Source organism: Muntiacus reevesi, chromosome 12 (genome assembly GCF_963930625.1).
Source record: "Muntiacus reevesi chromosome 12, mMunRee1.1, whole genome shotgun sequence".
Taxonomy (NCBI): Eukaryota; Metazoa; Chordata; class Mammalia; order Artiodactyla; family Cervidae; genus Muntiacus; species Muntiacus reevesi.
Genome location: NC_089260.1, coordinates 62,662,542 through 62,682,029, shown reverse-complemented (window position 1 = coordinate 62,682,029; position 19,488 = coordinate 62,662,542). Strand labels below are relative to the sequence as shown.

The following is a 19,488-nucleotide window of genomic DNA, read 5'->3' as shown; positions in this document are numbered from 1 at the left end:
TAACATTTTAGTGAGTCTAGAGGTAAATGTAAATAAAACTGCCACCCTCTTCCATTGTATCTGAGGTTTCTTGGAAGAACAGGTTGGTAAAAATTTGGAGCTGAACTCTACCTAATTGACACCATGCCAGCTTTGAGATAAGAGAGATGAATGGGTTTGCAGAGAGGGTCCAAGTCTATGGACTTGAAAAAGATTTGGGAGTTTGGTGGAAAGGTTGAGGTAAGGAAAAAGTAGCTGTTTTACTTTCTCTCTTCCAGAATTTTCTTTTCAGAGGCCTTAAGTTCTTGGCTGCAGTGATAATCCTTTTATCTGAATTCTGCCTGGAGACTGAAACGGTCTTTTTCTGTCACTCAAAGTCACTGGCATTGTCCAATTAGCGGCATTTGGACCTGCAGGGAATGCCTGATAGGTGGACTGCAATGCAACATAAAAGGAAGTTTCTGGCAATTAGACTTGCCCAGCACCACGTGGGCTGTCTGGAGAGGGTAACAAGCTTCCCATCAAGGCGCCGGATGGAAAAAGTCAGGAAACATAGGGTGCCGGACTGTATTACATGAGAAGATGCTGCTGGTCCTGGGACTTGGGAATAATCAGCTTTTAGTTGATTATTCAGGCACTTGAACCTGAAGGCTGAGACAGTGGAGGCTGTGATCAGGGGTTTCTGATCCATCTTGTCAACCCCAGTCCTATAGCTGATGGTCTTGGGCACTGTGTTCTTTCCAGACAACAGAGCCATGACGGTGTTCTTATGTCTACAAGCCAAATCAGATCAGTAGCTTAGAGTTTTCCAGATGATTTTCTAGTTGATCCAGGGAACAACTGGAAAATTATTTTTATTTATTTCCTTTATAAAAATTTTTTTTCTTCTAAATTGTGTAAGTGCCTTTTAAAAACTCACATTGGTGTATTTCTGGGGTGACTGGAGCTTCCTAGGAGGTACCAGAGTCATCCTTCTGAGTGAATTCTTATTATGACGTGCTCTTCTAGAAGATATATGGCCTGAGAATGGACTAGAAGCACTGCAAGTTAAGGGCTGGAGGAAATCTGGTTATTTGAGGCTCCTCAGTTATTTTGGGGGCTCTGATTAGCTGACGTTTCCCTTTTTGCTAAGATGCCTCTCTATCGCTTTCATCTCCTTCAAGTGGTAGCTTCCTAGACTCTTGGCTTATAAAGTGTTGGTAGATCCTTCTGAGATTTGCACCATGTGTTAGGGTGGTTTGAATACATTTTTTTTTTGTCCTGATAGAACTAAATTTGGTTTATACAGCCCGATAATCACTTCCTTTTAAATGTGTTTTCAGGCAGTTGTTGAGCAGCTTCATGTCATTCCTTTTTTCAAAACTGTGATCTTTGATCTAAACATTCTTCTGACTCTTCAACATTTAAATGCCTTTATGCATTTAACTGTGGATTTGGCATTCCCTTTGACATAGACACACATGGGATGTGATTTTCGCTTGTTACTAATTTTACCTTAAATTTCACTCTGCAGATAAATCACCTTTTGCCACATTCTGTATTTGACACTTTTTTACTATCCTGTAGATAATGGTAGTTTATAGCCTAAAGGTATTTAAATATCACTGTCAAAAAGTGTTTAATGTTTTTTGGGGTTTGATTAGACTTTATCTTAAAATCGTTTTAAAACAACTTGACATTTGCTCTAGCCATGGGTGAATATACCTATTTTTGTGGAAGGCAGGCTTCTTGAATACCTATGGGGCATAAACCTAGGTGGGAGTTGGGGGCTGGAGGGAGAGAGGGTCCCTGCCCTCCAAGAAGTTCCAGGCGAGGGCCAGGGGTCCATGCGCGGGGCAGGGTCAGTCTTGCTGACAGGTCAGGGCGACAGGACAGAGGTAGCAGGAGGGTGGAAAAGTGGCGTGGGACTGACCCAGAAGTCCAGGCTCTGAGTGGCGTCTCTTGAACCCTCATCAGGCCCTGCTGCTTGACATCAGCTCATGACTTTTGAAGTCCTAGAGTTGGCTGTAACCCAACTGGGGGAAGTAAGAGCGGATCAGAAATGAGAAACATTTTGTGCTATTTGCCCACTTCTGCCACCTCATCATGCAGTCAGCAGCCTTATTTCTCATTTAATTAATTCTCATATTGTTATTAATTTTACTTAAATAATTATGGTAAAGCCTTCCATTTCCATCTATAACTACTTTTATCAGAGACATTGAGGGAGGAAACTGCTGGGACATTTTAATATGTTAACCCTTGAGCCTGACCATTGAAATAGTTGAATGTGTCATCTTTCACCAGAGACTGCAGAGCTGATTTTATAAACCTAATAAACAGACTCTCAGAGTCCCATATCAGCATATTATTCACTATTATGTGAAAGTTTTAAGTTCTTTAAATTTTTTTTTTTTTTCATTTTCACCCCAGCTTGAACTTTGGATGCTGGCTTCCTTAGTGACTTTCCCAAGTTACAGTAAATTACACCTGAAAGCTTTTCTTGTGAAAGCATCTTAATTGACTTCTTACAGGAATATATTCTTCCTCTCTCTTTTTAAGGGAAAAAACCTTGTTGCCTTCTCTAGGACTGACGATTACAAACTAGGAAGATGTCTGTTTAGATGGGAAGTAAAGACTCTTAGCAAGGCGGGGTGGGGAAGCTGGGTTGCAGCTCTCAGTGGCTGTGGGTTTAATCGCCCTGATATAAAATTCCGTGGCAAACCATGGACTGTTTTAACACAGGTAAGACTGCTGCCCGAATACCAGTTTGACTTTATTATTTTCCTTTTTGTGTCAATTGTGTATCCTGCACTTTCTCACCGTGTGCCCCCTGCCAGTGGACGCTCTCGGTAAGTCTCTCTTGCTGAATCTCTGGTGGCTGGTCACGGTGTGGTCCTTGCTGTGGGCTTTCCGTGGTTGTCCAGACCTACGCTACTTGCTCCAGTTTTCCTCCCAGTTCAGAGCAATCAATGGTGCCTACTTAATCTTCCGTAACTTTAGGAAAATTGTGTGTGCATGTGTTTCAACCAATCATTTTCCTTTTTTGAAGTTTGACCCTTTAACGGGTTAGCTTAACATTCTAAGAGTCTTTACATCCTCATGATTCAGTATTAGACTCATGGAAAAAAGAAATACAGAGTGACTTAATCCCTCATTTCCACAGGAAAAAAATATATGTATACATACATATCTAAGTGTATATGTGTGTATTTACATCATAAAACATGGAGAGCTATACTTAATAACTTCTCAAAATAATTCCCAAATCGGATTTGGTTTTATTAAGCTTACCAACTATCTTTAACTTAGTCTGCTCAGGACCATTTGGTTTTTTTAAAACCAATCATTTATTTAAAAAAAAAAATCAACAGTATTTCTTATTTAGCAGTTTGTGGAATGTTTCATTTCGAAGGTATCAGATCTTCAAATTCAATAATCACAGTGATTCTTCTTGACTAAATGTTGACCCTCATTCTGTGGGTGACGGCGCTACTGAAACTTCAGGTTGCTTTCGGCGTCTCGTGGCTGTCCTTCTGTCTTGGAAAGGTCTGTCTGTGGGCTGTCCATGTGGTTTCTCTTGCCTGAGTGTGCCTGAGTGTTCTCTGAGCCTTTGTACTGAACAGCTCTAAAGAGATTTTTGCGTTGAATTATGTCATCTACGAGGAACCCAAACCACACGGTCCCCTCTGGCAGGTGGGGCCAGGATGACCTGCTGTCTCGGGGGACACAATTCTGTCCCCTTCCCATCATGGTGACTTTGGGGTAATGTCCCCCACTTTTTAAAAGTGATAATCCTTTCCAGTCCTCAATGCTGTGGTTATGACACAGCTTCGTGTACCTTTGGGAGGAAGGTAAGACACAGTTCCCCTTCTGCTTCTTGTGCTAAAATTCATATAACATAAAATGGACCATGTTAACCCCTCTAACGTGTACATTTCATTGGCTTGAGTGCATTCCCAATGCTGTGCAGCCATCACTACTGTCTACTTTCAGGATGTTTTCATCATCCCAGAAAGACATCCCCTGCCATTTAAAACAGTCATGCCTCATTCTCCCTCCCCTTCAGCTCCTGACAACCATTCATGTGCTTTCTGTCTGTATGGATTTGCCTATTCTGGACCTTTCTTATAAAGGGAATCATATCATATGTGGTCTTTTGAGGACACAGAGTTTTATGAAAACCTTTGCTTGGAAGCCTGGCGTGAGTTTGTCTATGGAATAAATGGGGCATGCTATTTGTTTTAAATGCTGGGCAGTGGGATTAGGGATGAGGGAAGGGACCACACAGCCTTTTGACTCTGTGACTTGGATTCTGCTCATCCTAGGAAGAGTCCCTGCAGCCCCCTCCAGTTCTCTCTCTCGCAGGGGCTGTCTCCCAGAGCTAAGCCACGGTGACGTACGCTCATAGCAGTGAACTTGGGCGTAAAGATGTAAGAAAGCTATTTGACTTAAAGCCCTCTTAAATTTTATTTTACAAGTTTTAAATCATTTTGGAACCTGGACATGTGTATTTTAACAACATTACATGATAGTTAAAATGTCTTCGTTTAACAAAAGAATGAATATATATATATATGGAACTTTTTTTCAGTCAAGTCAGAAGCATTTACCTTGAATCCTTCAGAAGTATTTACCTTGAATCCTGCATGAGCAATAACTGAGGGCCCACACAGGGAAGACATTTATAACTCAATGAAGTGTACTGAGACAGGGGTACGTTGCTCCCTCCAGGAACGGAGACTCTAGTGGAGGCAAGCCAGTTATCGTTGTCCCTCGGGATTCAAGGGGATTTGTTCCAGGGTCTGCCGCATACCATGAGATGCTCAAGTCCTATAGTTAGCCCTTCATATCCTCGATTCCATATCCACGGACTCCACCAAGGATTGTAAACAGTACACGAGCCACAGTTGGTTCAGTCTGCAAATGCAGAACCCATGGGTTTGGATGCCGATTCTGTATTTACTGAAAAAAAATCCATGTGCAAGTGGACCTGTGTTCAAACCCGTATTATTCAAGGGTCAACCGTAGTTCAGTCTGGTGTGCTCAGCGCCGTGATGAGTATCAGCAGAGGGTGCAGCACTGGGGCAAGGCGCAAGGAACCCGTTTACGCTTGGTGTGGGCAGGTGATGAGGAAGATGAAAAGGGATCGGCTGGTGGAGAATGGGACAGGGGCTGCTCAAGGTTCAGGGAAGGGTGTGAGCCATCATCATTTACACGCGGGCACCAGAACCAAAAGGAAGGGTGACCATGCTGCAGGGTGGGGGGCGTTTATTGTGTGACCCTGAGTCAGCTTTATGGGTGAACTGCGAGCCACGGTGACCCCCACTGCCCATTCTCAGCTACCTGCCTCCAGATGGTTCTATTACTCAGCCCCATTTCTGATCACATCCCGTTCTAGACTGACTTTCCCCCCATCACCCTTCTTTTCCTCCACGTGGAGAAAGCAGAATGCTGGAGTGATGCCGAATCCTTTTCACTGGCTCAGTGGTTTCCATGGCCCCGGCCACATCAGGGTGAATGTTTGCATTTCCTGCTGGTTTCTTCTGCACTTACGAAACTGGCAGAAACCCCTGATGCCCCAGAAACTGCAGTCAATGCATGGATGGTTCTCCCTGCTCAGTGGTAAAAACCGAGTGTATCTCAGCCCCCTCCAACTGCCACCCTACCCCCGCTTCAGTTTTTGAGGAGGAGTAGCCCTGGGAGCTCTTGCCCGGAGGGAGCTCCCACCTACAAATCTGAAGTCCAGGTTATCTGTTAGTGGGTCACCTAGCTTCCTTGCCAGGCATAGTACAGAGGCTTTGTTCCCTTTGTCGAGTTAGGGGAGATGGAGAAGAAGCAGACCGCTCAGAAAGTGGTGTGGCCCAGACAAACAGACCCTTGGGTGTGCCTCCAGGCGTGGTCAGAAATTGTCCCCCCAGGACCTCCTGAGTGACTGGAGTGAACATGGAGCTGGAGGTGGCCTGTCCCGAATTGCTGGCGATCCGAATTGCGAGACCCAGCCCTGGAAGGAGGCAGCAGCACCAGAAGTCTTCCCTGGATGTTTTCTCTAACCACCTCCCTCTGATGCATGTCAGCTCTCTGAAAGATGACACCCCAAAATAAAAATCCTTCCTGAATGCTGAGATGAGGGGCTACAAAGAGCTGGTCCATGGTTCTCGGCTGTTTTCTCCATTTCCTGCTTCCCTCCAGTGAGCATCCCTGGAAGGGGTAGATTGCCACATCAGTGCAATTGGGAAACATGTACCTTGAGCCAAAACCAACGATTGTTCTCTATTGGAACCAAAGCTGGAAAAGTTCCCTCTGAGGGCAAGGGGGTGGCTGAAAATGCAGACAGGTGATCCCTGAGACCCTCCAGGGCTTGTATGACCACTTGTAGCCTTGCGATCCCACTGGACTTTTAGATGCAACTGCGCATAACACAGCAGGGAGGACTGTTGAGTCGCTGCTTCCTTCCACACTTGGGAAAGGTGTGATAGAAGCCTGCGAAATATTTGAATGGGTACAGTTTCACTTGATGGGACGACCTGTGTGAAGTGGACAGGGGAGGACTTTTTAATGAGTCAGCACTGGAGAGCCACGGCCTGACATACGTTCTGGCCCAGGAAATGCCAGGTAAAGCCGTCAGCAGAGTGAGCAGGGAGAAGGGAGAGGTCAGGGGGTGCAGCCAGTTGTGCCAGCCTGGGCTAGCAGGCTGATGGGGAAAAGCATACCAAAGGGGCAGCCTGACGCCTTCCGTCTTAACAGCAAGAGTGGTCAGACTTTCCTCTTTAGATCCCGTGTGGTTCGCTGAGCTGTCCCTGACTGTGGTCGGTAGAGATGTGGGAATCTAACCCAAGAAACTCCCGCAGGGGACTGTTGCATATGTGGTAAAAGTGTGGAGTCTTCGGAGGCCAGGGGATTCATATTTCCTACCTGGGAATGCTAGGTTATAAACAGACTCTGCAGATCCACCCGAGGCCCAGAGCTGTGAGCTCCTTTCCTTTGCAGAGCTGGTCTCCGGGAAAGCCTTGGCCTGCTACAGCTCATCAGGTGCTTTGCTTGTGACTCTGGCTGCAAATGGCTGATTGCAGGAGTCAAAAGAGATGCAGAGAAATGTCCCTGTGCATGAGGAGATTTTGGCAAGGTGTAGATCACCTGGCTTCCCTGTGGCTGCATTTAGAAGCTGGGAAGATGCTTTTAAGGGGGCAGGGGGAGGACACAACAGGAGCCCCGTGCTTTTCTTGGTGTTAGTTTTGCCAGAAGGTAAAAAGGACGACATGCTTGAAATACCCGTCCCCCACACGCCATGGTGTTGATTAACCCCGTGAACGCTGAGCGGGTGGTGTGGTGCAGGGCTAGATGGGCAAATGCGGGTATAGTCCTGCCTTTCTCAAGTTGCGAGCCTGTCACAGTTTTCACAGGGTTAATTGTTTCACTTCTGGTGCCTCTCTTTCATTCATAAATTCTCCATGATTGCCACAGAGGAACCCTGTGAGCCGAGTGTGTCTTTGCACGTTCAGGACGTAGGTGTCAAGGGCCTCCTCTGGGCTAGATCCCCTTGGCGGCTCTAGTGCCTCTGTACTCAGGCCATCCCCAGGATCGCAAAGGCCTCTGTGTTCTGACATCAGTTCTCTGACACCAACCAGGTGTCCGCCAAGTCACATCAGTTCAGATACTAACTACCCGGGGTGGGCTTAGACCCCATGGGCTAAGAACAAGATTTTCTCCACTTCAGTCACCAGCCACAAGTGGGGTCCACAAGCTACCCACCTGTGTGCCCAGCCAACCTCAAATTTAGGGTTTCCCATGAACCCCCTCAGGTTTGACAGTTTGTTAGAATGACCCTAAAAAGCACTGCTTTTTAGGTCTGCTGGTTTACTATAAGGGAAAGAAATGAACCCCCAGGTGAGGAGCTCCATAGGATGCAAGGTGGGGCCAAGGTGGATGCAGTCTCCTTGCCCCTGACAGGCATGTCAGTGTATTCATTGGAGCTCACTGTGCCAGAGTTTTTATTGTATTTAATCGTCATGGAGGTAGGCTGTCTCCTGCTGAGATGCCCAGGGTTTAGGAGGAGGGCTTTAAAGATGCTGTGTCACTACTGCCAGTGGCGCCTAACACTTCCTGAGGCTCACCATGTGCTGGGTCTGCTGGTGAGTGCATTATGTGAATGAATCCATCTGCTTTCACGACCATGTGAACTCAGTGCTGTTTTTTTATGTTTAACAGATGAGTGGAAACTGAGGCACAGCCTGTTGAAAGAATAGCGGAAATTGAGTTTGTTCGAAAGTGTTCAAGCCCAAAAGCTTCCAGTCTTGTCTGATGACATCTCTCCTTCTTTTGATCTCTGGTTGGTTTTGCTTTGGAAAAATCAATCAAAAACTGCTGCAGGATATTAAGGGTAGAAGATGACGTATGTAGGAATAATAAGGACAGCTACCTTTTGGTGGAAAGGGGGCGTTTTTCATTCCAAATTCTAATCTCCAGCATCACCTTGCATGTCTGTCTCTGAAATTATATCCTGTATTTCAGTATTTATATCCCTTATTGCATTGACTGCAGATGCCATCAATGGTAAGATGCATTATTATTTTCTCAATGATGAAAAAAATATTTTAAATGCTGTGTAAACTATGACTCCTACTGACTGTAAGATAAATCTTAATTTTTAAAATATAAACGTGAAAAAGCAGGCATCTTCAGATGAAACACAGTATTTGCATGAGTGTGTCAGGGACATATGGAAGTCATTTTATGGGATTCTGATCGCAGGGCTTATGTTTTTGTGCTATGAGCATGAAGCTATGGAGAATGCAGGCTTTTGAACGGGAAAGACGGAGAGTTGGCATCTATCTGCATCCATTCCTAGCTCAGGGGCTCTTGCACGCCACCCTAATCTCAGTTTACCCCTCTGTCAAGTGGAGGTGGTAATTCCTGCCTTGAACGTTTTTGTAAAGATTAAGGAAAATGTAAATGTTGGGAAAATATGGAATCTTAGTTTAATTCCAGAAAGCTTTGTGAATTCTCCCTACCTACTTATCAATTCTTTTTTTTCTCCTTTGAGGGTTCTGCTTTGGTCCATGACATGGTGCCTATTAACAGTGCTTTTGCCCCAGGAGCACTTTTTTGTAAAGAGAATAATCATATGATTTCCCCTGTTGGGGAAAGTAAAGGGGCTGCTGGCTGTATTCACCAGAATTCTCCAGCATGAATCCAGCCAAGACCTGGAAACTCGCAGGGGAAAAAAATTCTCAAGACTGAGATGATTTTTTTACAGAAAAGGCCACAAGCTTTGCTTTGCTCAGGAATTTTGTCTGGAAAGCCTGTTTAAGCCCGCTCTTCTTTTGGCTGATGGGCGGCCCTGGAATTTGTTCATTTTCCAGTGTTAGGCCATGTAAGGGCACAATGGTTGAACAAACTCAGTAAGCAAACTCAGCTCGTGCTATTATATACTGCCTCATGCATGCGCGCTCAGTCACGTCCAACTCTTTGTGACCCCCACATGGACTGTACCCCACCAGCCTCCTCTGTCCATGTGATTTCCCACGCAAGAATACTGGCGTGGGTTGCCAGTTCCTCCTCCAAGGGTGTCTTCCCAAGTCAGGGATCAAACCAGAATCTCCTGTGGCACCCACACTGACAGGGGGATTCTCTACCGCTGAGCCACCTGGGAAGCTCCTATCAAGGCCTCATTCATTTGCAAATACTTGAGTACCTGACTTCCAGGCAGGTGTGCTGAGGTAGAAGGTACAGTGCTGGGCAAAAATATTCGTGGTTTCTGTCCTCGTGGGGCTTCCTGATCACCAGGGCCGACTGCCGTCCATGGAAGAACTGGAGATATAAAGATGAAATGAGAACTGGGAGGAGGGTCGTGAAGGCTGTGTAGAAGGAATCTCTGAGAATTAAGTACGAGAATTTAGCCACAGAGGGTTCAGGGAAGGCTTTTGTGAAGAACTGTGACCTAAGAATGAACAGATGCCCGACAGCTGGGGTGGAGGGAGAGGGGATGTTTAGGTGGGTGGAGCCAGACGCTGGAGCAGTGCCTGGGAAGTGGGGGGGATGGAGAGTGGTCTCAGAAGCTGACCCAAGCGTGTCTTGCAGGACAGGCCATGTTCAGGACATTATTGTTTTGGCTGCACAGTGCGGTGGCATCCAAGGTCTTAGTTCCTCATCCAGGGATCAAACCCATGCCCCCTGCATTAGGAGTGTGGAGTCTTAACGACTGGACCGCCAGGGGCGTCCCCACTGAACTTTCTTGAAAGCAGTGGGAGCTACTGAAAAGTGATAAGATTTGCATTTTGAAAGTAGTTCAGGGCTGTTCCAGGCACGTTCGTCCAAATGCGGTCAGAATGACCTCTTAGGGACTGATGGAGCCGTCCAGGTGAGAGATCGAGGTGGTGCAGTGAGGGCAGCAGAGCAGAGATGAAATAGGAGACAGAGTCAGGTCCACATCGGAGCTGTTGCAGTCATCAGCAGTGGCTCTCCTAACATTGCTGATGGGAGGGAAATGAATGGGCTTTTGTGTGTTAAATCAGTGCTAACACAACTCAAATTTGTGGACCTAAAAAGATGACTGTAAGAACCAGTATCTCCAACTGAGACATGGAATAATTTCTTCCACGGTGTTTTTTTTTTTTTTTTTTTTATAAATATATGTTGTGGTTACAGAATTTAAGAAATAAACATTGTGTTTCTAGGTTATGATATATCCCACATGGAAATGTATTCACTATGGCTATAATTATAGCAATCTTTACAGATGATACTTATTTTAGACTACTATAATTTGAAAGTCCTTTAATTATAACATAAAACATATTTAAAATAACTTGACTAATCATAGAATGATTTGAATTTATATTTACCAGATTAGGTAACACTTGGTTCTAGTCACTTTGCTTTCCTATGTCAGTGTATTTTTAGAAATCAGTGTCATTAATCACAGATAGATGTGCGCCTTACAACTTGTGAAAGGAAGTAAAGATACCCATTTCCTCAATTTCTTATAATTATAGGCTAGTATTGAAAGAAATTGCTACCATAATTAAACTTTCCGCCTCTGGAATTAAGAACATGCTGACTTGGTCTGTGGTCCTCCATGGGTCCTCAGTTCGAGCATCCTGGGAGAGGTTGAGAGGCTCACAAGAAGGCCTTGGGACCAGCCACAACCACGTGGCCTCACTGCAGGCTTGGCCAGGCTGTTTGACAGGTGGTAGAGAAACAGGGAGTTTCATCACCAAAGGGCTTGTCTCATATACACAGTCAGTGTGTGTGGATTCAGCTGCACAAGCCAGCATTTTGTTTACTTATTTTTAAAAAGGTTTTGGCTGTGCCTTGCTTTTGAGATCTTAGTTTCCTGACCAGGAATTGAAGCTGGGCCCTTGGCAGTGAAAGTGCAGAGTCGTAACCACTGGGACTTCCCTGGCAGTACAGTAGCTAGCAGTCTGTGCTTCCACTGCAGGGGGCATGGGCTCGATCCCTGGTTGGGAGACTAAGATCCTGCCTGCTGTTCAGCCCAGTAAAAAAAAAAAAGAAAAAAGAATAGAGAAAATTCTCAATTTCATGGGACTGGGGTACCCACACTCTCGCCTCCCTGCAAGTCCCCCTGGAGAATGAAAGGGTGCTCTGACAAGTTTCTTGTCCACAAAAACTCATGAAACCTATGACTGTGCAACTGGGTAATATGTGAAACTGGCTCCCGGGCAGAGAAACTGGAAGAACAGGTAGAATTATCGGGGTCAGGGAGGGATGGTAGCTGATACACCTAAAAAGTTCTCAGAGCAGATTCTCACATAATTGTTGGATAAAATCCCTCTGCATGGAATTAAACACTGTGTTTAGCTGCACCCAGCGCACGTGTGTTCTCACCTGACCGTGAGGACTCCATGTACGGACCACTGACTGTACTGGAATGCCATCTAAGGCATTTTCAGGGACAACCTTTGTCCCCGATTTTCCCATTTTGTGCTAACTTAGAACTTAACCCCTGCCAAAAATCCAGTGACTTTTGCTAGTTGGATGTTCTTGACGCCTGACTGCCTTTCTGGCTCCAGAGGAAGCTTTCTCATCTGCTTGTGAGAAAATAACAGAATATATTCCTACATTCAAGGCAGTTTTCCCTAACACTGTACTTTTTCAAACCAAATAACACATTGCATCTAAGTGTTCTCTGGGGCATTGTTAAAGAGGAGGGTATGTGGTGACTGGTCAGGTCCTTTTCTAGGTGGTGGGTGGAATCCAGTCCCTCGACTTGAGGCAGTTGGTGGAGGAGTAGCAGGAGGAGTCCAGTGTCAGAGGGTCAGGCGGGTGCGCTCTGTCTGCCTGCCCGCCCCTGCACGGCCCTGGACAGTCCTCCCCTTCTCCCCTCCTCTGAACTGGGAGCAGGTTGGCTTAGAGAAACCCTAGTGCTCCCTCCATGGTAACATTCTGTTTAAAACACCTATTGAGTATCTGTTGTATGCATTTATTAAACACCTGTTGAATACCCATTGTATACACCTATTAAACACCTATTGAGTACCTGTTGTATACACCTATTAAACATCTGTTGAGTACTGTTGTATACACCTGTTAAATACCTATCGAGTACTTGTATATACAGAGAGCATTTCACTGCAGACTCGGCTGGGAAAGTCCATGCCTCTGTCCAGAAGGAGTTTAGCGGTTTCTTTTTCTGGTTCAGGTGGTAGGTGAGCCTGGGAGCCCAGTGTGGAAGCTCACGAGCTGGTCTCCTGATGGTCAGCTTCTTGTCCTCAGATCAGATTGACAATAGCCATGCCCTCTGACACAGTGTCTACTTGCCCAGGTTTATCCATGTTTATGCAGACTTCTTCTGTAAATATTCTCAGTCCAGGAGCCAAACGGTGTGTGTCACAACAACTTTACTCAGCAGTTGTGATGAGAGCGGGTATAGACAGCCTGTAAATGAATGGGCGTGGCTGTGTGCAAACAAAACTTTATTTACAAAGACAGTTGCCTCACCAAGTTCTTGAGTTGTTGAAAAGTCTCAAAATGGGTGCCTCTGCGTATCTGGGGTCTATGGATGGGGCCAGGTGATTCCCAGGCATGGGCCAGCCTCAGTGCCCAGGCCCCCTTCAGGCCTCCACCAGCAGAGCTCTGACTGTGGGTCTTTTTGTTGCTGGGCTTGTCCTGCAGGGAAGGGCCTTCACGACTCTCCATCAGGGAGTTAAACTAGCTGCCAAGGGTCCCAGGGGGCTCCCCAGAGCCAGGAGAGCTGATGCTCACCCCCTTTGTATCCCGGGACAGACTTCTTTTTCAGACAGAGGCTCTTTCATTGAGCATGACGCAACAAAGCCAGCTCGTGCCCATTTTTGGAAACATCCACAGGCCTTCACCTTGTTCTTCATATCTTGGCCTCTTCAGAATGCAAGTCAGGAGACGTTACCCCAGGACATTTTACTTGTCATAAATAAGCCAGGACAAGCATCCCCTTTGGGCACTGGAAATTGGAAATGGCTGATCCTAGAAAAACAACTTCTTCAGATCCTTTCTGGGTATAAATAAATGAGTTTTTAGAAGTCCCGGGGAATTGTGATTTCCACTCCAGCAGGGACCCGAGGGAGGAGGACACTGCTTCCAGGAGCTGCTGTTTCAGCAAGCCAAGCTCCGGGCTTTGTCTTGTTTGCAGGGCGAGGCGACATCCAGCCCCAGCTGGACAGCGCGCTCCAAGACGTCAATGACAAGTATCTCCTGTTGGAAGAAACAGAGAAGCAGGCTGTCCGGAAGGCTTTGATCGAAGAACGCGGCCGGTTCTGCACCTTCATTTCTATGCTGCGGCCCGTGATTGTGAGTCAGTGGAAAGTTCCAGAAGGCTTAAACTGCCAGTTCCGAGGAGACCCTCCTTGTTTATCTGGAGGCGCTGAGAAGCGGCCCTGTGTCAGGAATCATGATGGTGGAGTCACATTTATGAGCCAGTAGTTGTCTGCAAGCTGCTGATGGCCGCACGGCCCTCTCTATATTCTGAAACTGGTGGTTCCGCTTACTTTTTCTCCCCAAGATGCCCCACAGAGTTGTTCCCAAAGTTGGTCCCCAGACCAGCAGTGTCACCTGGGACCTGGTTAGAAATGGGCATTCTCATACCCAACCCAGACCTACTGAATCCACCCACAGCTCTGGGACTGGGAACCCCACCCAGTCATCTGGGCTTTTTAAACAAGTCCTCCAGCTGATTTCGAGACCCGGTGACCAAGATGAGTGCCAAGGAGTGACTGTGAGGTTAATAGAGGAAAAGCCTCAGTGAATCATGCAGATTTATTTTTGAAGTCAGTCAGTTGTGTGCCTTGAAAAGTTCTGCTGGAGCTTTTCTTGAGGCTGATAAAAATGCACCAGCTGCCGTCCCTCAGCCCTGGCAAAATGCCCAGATCGGAGTTGTTCCCGTGAATCGTTCTTACCTGGGCCCACAACCACAGCTTAGCTCCTTGGTGATGTCATTCTTCCACAGTCCATAGTTTGCCTCACTTGTCATTGATTAAGTTGATGGAAAAAAACAAAGATGGGGGCCGTTAACCTCCAATGAACACACATGTGCTGTCACTTCGGTCTGTCAAATCTGGACCAGAATATCCCCAAATGGTGTTATCTGCTGAAGCCAATTGACTTCCAGGGGGAGGGGGCGGGCGAGGCTTGGCTTGCGGAGGGGGCTGTGCCGCAGGATCCCACCCACAGGCAGACCACCCCCCCTGCCCCCAGCAGGGGTGTCGGCTCCCAGGCACTTCTAGGAAGGCCCGTGTGTTTGCTGTGGAGCTCACAGGTCTCTCCGTGGTTATGGCTGATTTCTTGTTCTCCATTTCCCCAAAGAAAGGTCTGGTAAATGGCTTGAGCACAGATGTATCACTCCCTGTGCTCCTCTTCTGAAAAGCTGAAAGTATAGATAGTGTCCCTAAGAAAAACAGCTGGATCCAGATGATAAAGTAAATCATGCACAGTAACAGGTTGTAAATTACTTTCAGGAAGAAGAAATCTCAATGCTGGGGGAAATCACTCACCTGCAGACCATATCGGAAGATCTGAAAAGCCTGACCATGGACCCTCACAAACTGCCCTCCTCAAGTGAACAGGTAGGCGTCTTGGGATAGGTGCTCAAAACAGACCCAAGAGATGAAGGTTCAAGGTCCTGAGGGTTCCTTGCAGCAATACCTCATCTGAAATGGTACCGTGTTTTACATTGTGATATGTGGCTGTCATCCTCACAGGTCATCATAGAGCACCTACTGTGTGCCAGGCCCTGCTCTGAGCTCTTACATAGACTTCCTCTGTGAATCTCCACCATTATCCCCATTGTACAGAGGACCCTGAAGCAGTGAAAGATAAAAGTCACTTAACCAGGCAGTTACTGGTAGAACTGGGATTTAAACCAAGCTCTCAGTTTCCTCAGCCCATGCTCTTAATCATGTGTTTGCTGACCCTCTAGAGGTAAACTCCCCTAGGAACATGACAGTGGGATCTCTTGGTTATTGCTGTAAATCATTCTCTCTGGATTTCTCCCATTCTAAGTAAGGAGTGAATGGGATCTCACTTATGAAAAAGGTGACTTTATGTTGATTCATTTGGTTCATGTGACATTAATACTATGTTCAGTAGGGCAACAGCTGAAAAATCACATGCTTTTGCTTTTGCCTTTCATATGAAATTCTTATTGTTGCCTTGGGAGCCAGCTCAGCAGACAAATTTGGGAGCTTATATTTTCCATCTAGCAAAACTGCTTTCATTAGACTATAGCCTGCAGGCATTCATTCACTCAGTAAGCAGATATTTATTGAGCACCTACTATGTGAATAGAAACTAGAGCTTACATTCAACTAGCTCTTTGTCAAGTAAGGGAGACAGATGTAGGAGTCATTATGAAAGAACTGGTTTGTTCTTGATTCTGTCAGGTTTTATTAGTCAGATGGGGACATGAGTAACTATCAAGTGGCTAAGATGTAAGGTCAGTTCAGTCGTTCAGTTGTGTCTGACTCTTTGCGACCCCAGGGACTACAGCACGCCAGGCCTCCCTGTCCATCACTAACTCCTGGAGTTTGCTCAAACTCATGTCCGTTGTGTAAGATCAATCCTAAAAGCATTATCATCTGTGTTGTGCTGTAAACAAAATCCCTATAGATTCTAACCTTGGTGTAAATGTCTCTTGTGAACTGTAACCGTAAATCTTTTTCTTTTTTGACAGGTATGTTGTGGTTTTCCTCTCCCTTCCCCATTAATTATATCTTTGCTTGTCTCAGAAAAAGGATTATGACACTGATGGATTGGTACTATGATTCTTCCATTGAAAAGAAAACTTCACAACATATTTTTCTTTGCTCCCCACTCCTCCATGAGGGTGGAATTTCGACGTTATGATGGTTGTTAACATTTGACGGATAACGTTTCCCTTCTCAGCACTTTGCTGACCCTCCTGCTCTGTCCCCTTAGGTGATTTTGGACTTGAAAGGTTCTGATTACAGTTGGTCATACCAGACCCCACCCTCTTCTCCGAGCACCACCATGTCCCGCAAGTCAAGCGTCTGCAGGTAGGTGAAGCCAGGCTGGGCTGTTGCCTCAGGGATGTGGCATTTCACTTTACACTAATCATGAGTGTTGGAGCCAGTCTTGGGCTCTGAAATAGTGCATCTTAAACAGGAAATGGCGATCGGGTGAAAGGGTCCCATCACGATTCTGGTCTCACTCTTTAGTTTTGGAATTAATTTTGGGTTAGAAGGAAAAATCCCATCAGACCTTAAATTGGTGGACACAGCTTTCTCTCTCAGGGTACATGGTACAAATCTCCCCATTTTATGAATTCTCACTGGATTTTCCTGTTTAGCAGAGTCGGAACCACATGGGCTCCCAAAGGGTGGACAGGGATCGCTTCTCGTGCAGATGCAACTCGCTGTGGCCAGAACAGATGAAGGCAGGGACAGTGGCTCCCGCTCTCATTTGCCCCCCAGTCTTTGTCTCAGGGCTTCACAAAGTGAATAGAATCCTTGATCTGTTCACCTCTCCCACCACCGCCATCATTGTTATTGTCAACCTGGTGACTCAGGGTCCATCGGAATAGTCCTGCCATCCGTCGGCAACACCGTTCCGTGGCAGCGTGCTGTTCAAGACCGCTCTTTACTTGCTGACGGCCAAGTTGGTTATTCTCTTCCCGTGAGGGAAGAAACACCCTCATGCATCATGTCCTTCTTGGTACACTCTCCCTGCTGATCTTTTTCTTTGACTTTTCCAAGCTGAATGTATTTTCTCTTCCTGTGACTTGGCGTTGAGAGTAAAGAACAGGATGGAGCGTGGGAATCTCTGTCTACACATGTGTGTCTGTGTGTCTTTGATTTCATGTTTGAGCTCGTGCAGTGTACAGGCAGCAGGAAGTTCAGACTTGAGATGCTACAGCCTGACATTCTGCAGCCCGAGGGTGGTGTGTGGTTTCTTGTCATCTTTTCTGCGCTGTGTGTGTGTGTGACACATCTCCTGAGGTTTCTTCCTATTGAGGATTTTTTCTTCGTTTGGTAGCAAAGAAAACTTTATCTTGTTAGTATGAAACAAAGCTGCGTGAGTCTCTTTCTATAGTTGTAGTGTCAACAGAAAATCCTGTCACATGGATACCGCCAGCCCTGAGCTTGCTGTAGTGAAATTGCCATTGTCAGTCTCCGCATGCCCTGTTCTGGCTGATGGGTGGGGCGGGGAAGCAAAACTCATGATAATTATCCTTGATCTCCTCCAGCACACTTCGCTATATCTGTTGGAACGTTAGCACCAAGTCATTCCAGTATAGAACACCAGAACAAGGTAGTCAGCCCTTGACTATCTTATTAGCTGGCCGAGTTTGTGAAATTTGACAGGAATCGCTTGCGGAGTTAGGAGCAGAAACCACAAGTCTTCTAACCCAGTCTGGGTTGTTTATTTCACGCCTTCTGACGCTGCCACAGCTGCCCTTTATCTGTCAGCTCTGCCTGTTTGGGCCAGGAGACTTTGTTCCGTTTTCTGGGTTTCATAATTTGAGTGATTAGACAGAGTGTAGGACATACCGCTTACGACTGGAAATGGAACAGGCAGAAGTCCAGAGGGCAAGTGTCATTTTCCGACATCCTGTTTACTGTTCCATCCTGGAAGCAAACAGCTTCAATTGATGACCTTTAGTCCCTGAAAGCTGCCTGCCTCTTGCCAGGTGTTCTGTTTGCTGGGCTCACAGATAGTTGAACAGAGAAGTACCTGTGTTCAGGGTCAAGCCATTCATTAAACCACCAACTTTGTTAATATTAATAAAATGTAAATACATGAACACAGAGTTGCCTCACATACGGGCATCTTGAATGAAGCACACTTAGGATGCAGTCACCTTGAGAAATCTCTTGGTTCCAAGTGATGGTTGGCCAGGTTGATCCAGATGGTTCACCTGAGCACTTGGGTGCTCCAACTAGGTCACGCTGAAGCCTTCATGTGGTTTTTGTGAGTAGAGGATATGAACCTTTTTCATGCCTCAGACATTGAGTCCCCTGGCTTTGCTGGTCGGTGACACAGCAGAGCTGGGCAGCACTTGACTCTTTAAAATCACAGCCTTCCATCCTAGAGATGCCTCATGCGCCGTCGGAGAACCACACCTCCACAGTTGGTCCCCCCCCCCCGCCCCTGCTCACAGTGAAAAGAACTTTTGTTTACCCGCTTAATGATTGGGTGTTTTGAAAACATGCCTCCGCGCTGCGCTGCTTCTCGGGGCGGGGGCTGGTTGCATGATGCGTTCTCCCCTGTCACCCCTTGTCATGTCCCGCTGCCCTCGCAGCAGCCTGAACAGCGTCAACAGCAGCGACTCGCGGTCCAGCGGCTCCCACGGCTCCCACTCGCACTCGCCCAGCTCCCACTACCGCTACCGCGGCTCCAGCCTGGCCCAGCAGGCGCCCGTGCGGCTGTCCAGCGTGTCCTCCCACGACTCAGGCTTCATCTCCCAGGACGCCTTCCAGTCCAAGTCGCCGTCCCCCATGCCGCCTGAGGCCCCCAACCAGGTAAGGGTGCCCTTGGCCCCAGGAGCGGCCGCCACACCTGAGGCCCTGGATCAGCCTTGATGGCTGGAACCAGAGAGCTTGGACAGACCCTGGTCGTCTGACACGGGGAACCTCTGGTTTAATTTCTCATCTTTAGATGAGCTGATCCCCTAAAGGGAGAGATAAGGTAAGTGGGGGTTAAAGTTTGTGACCAGGCTTCCCTGGTAACTCAGACTGTAAAGAATCTGCCTGCAATGCAGGAGACCTAGATTCGATCCCTGGGTGGGGAAAATCCCCTGGAGAAGGAAAATGGCTATCTACTCCAGTATTCTTGCCTGGAGAATCCCATGGACAGAGGAGCCTGACGGGCTACAGTCCATGGGGTCTCACAGAGTCAGACATGACTGAGCGACTTTCACTCACTCAAAGCTTATGATCACCATGCGGGTGATGGTTGTCACGCCGTTGGAGAGTTTTCACACTTATGTAGACAGACTCAGAGTCTTGGCCACTCTCTGGCGCCCCTGTGCCTAGCTTGGCATGATGTAGTCATTATCCCATTTGCACAAGGGGACAGAGA

General features: G+C 46.8%; 1 protein-coding gene across 11 annotated transcripts in view; it reads left to right on the top strand.

Annotated features, from left to right (window-relative positions):
- The window catches only part of MTSS1 (MTSS I-BAR domain containing 1), a 156,228-nt gene that overhangs the window by 127,072 nt on the left and 9,668 nt on the right, over window positions 1-19,488 (top strand). For 3 of the 11 annotated variants that reach the window (XM_065903515.1, XM_065903511.1, XM_065903507.1), the window contains exons 7-11: window positions 2,799-2,810; window positions 13,586-13,743; window positions 14,907-15,014; window positions 16,366-16,463; window positions 18,710-18,929. In XM_065903515.1, coding sequence (XP_065759587.1) covers window positions 2,799-2,810; window positions 13,586-13,743; window positions 14,907-15,014; window positions 16,366-16,463; window positions 18,710-18,929 — 596 coding nt within the window. The remainder of the gene's footprint in view (window positions 1-2,798; window positions 2,811-13,585; window positions 13,744-14,906; window positions 15,015-16,365; window positions 16,464-18,709; window positions 18,930-19,488) is intronic. The other 8 variants (XM_065903518.1, XM_065903513.1, XM_065903510.1 and 5 more) reach the window with 3 other exon arrangements.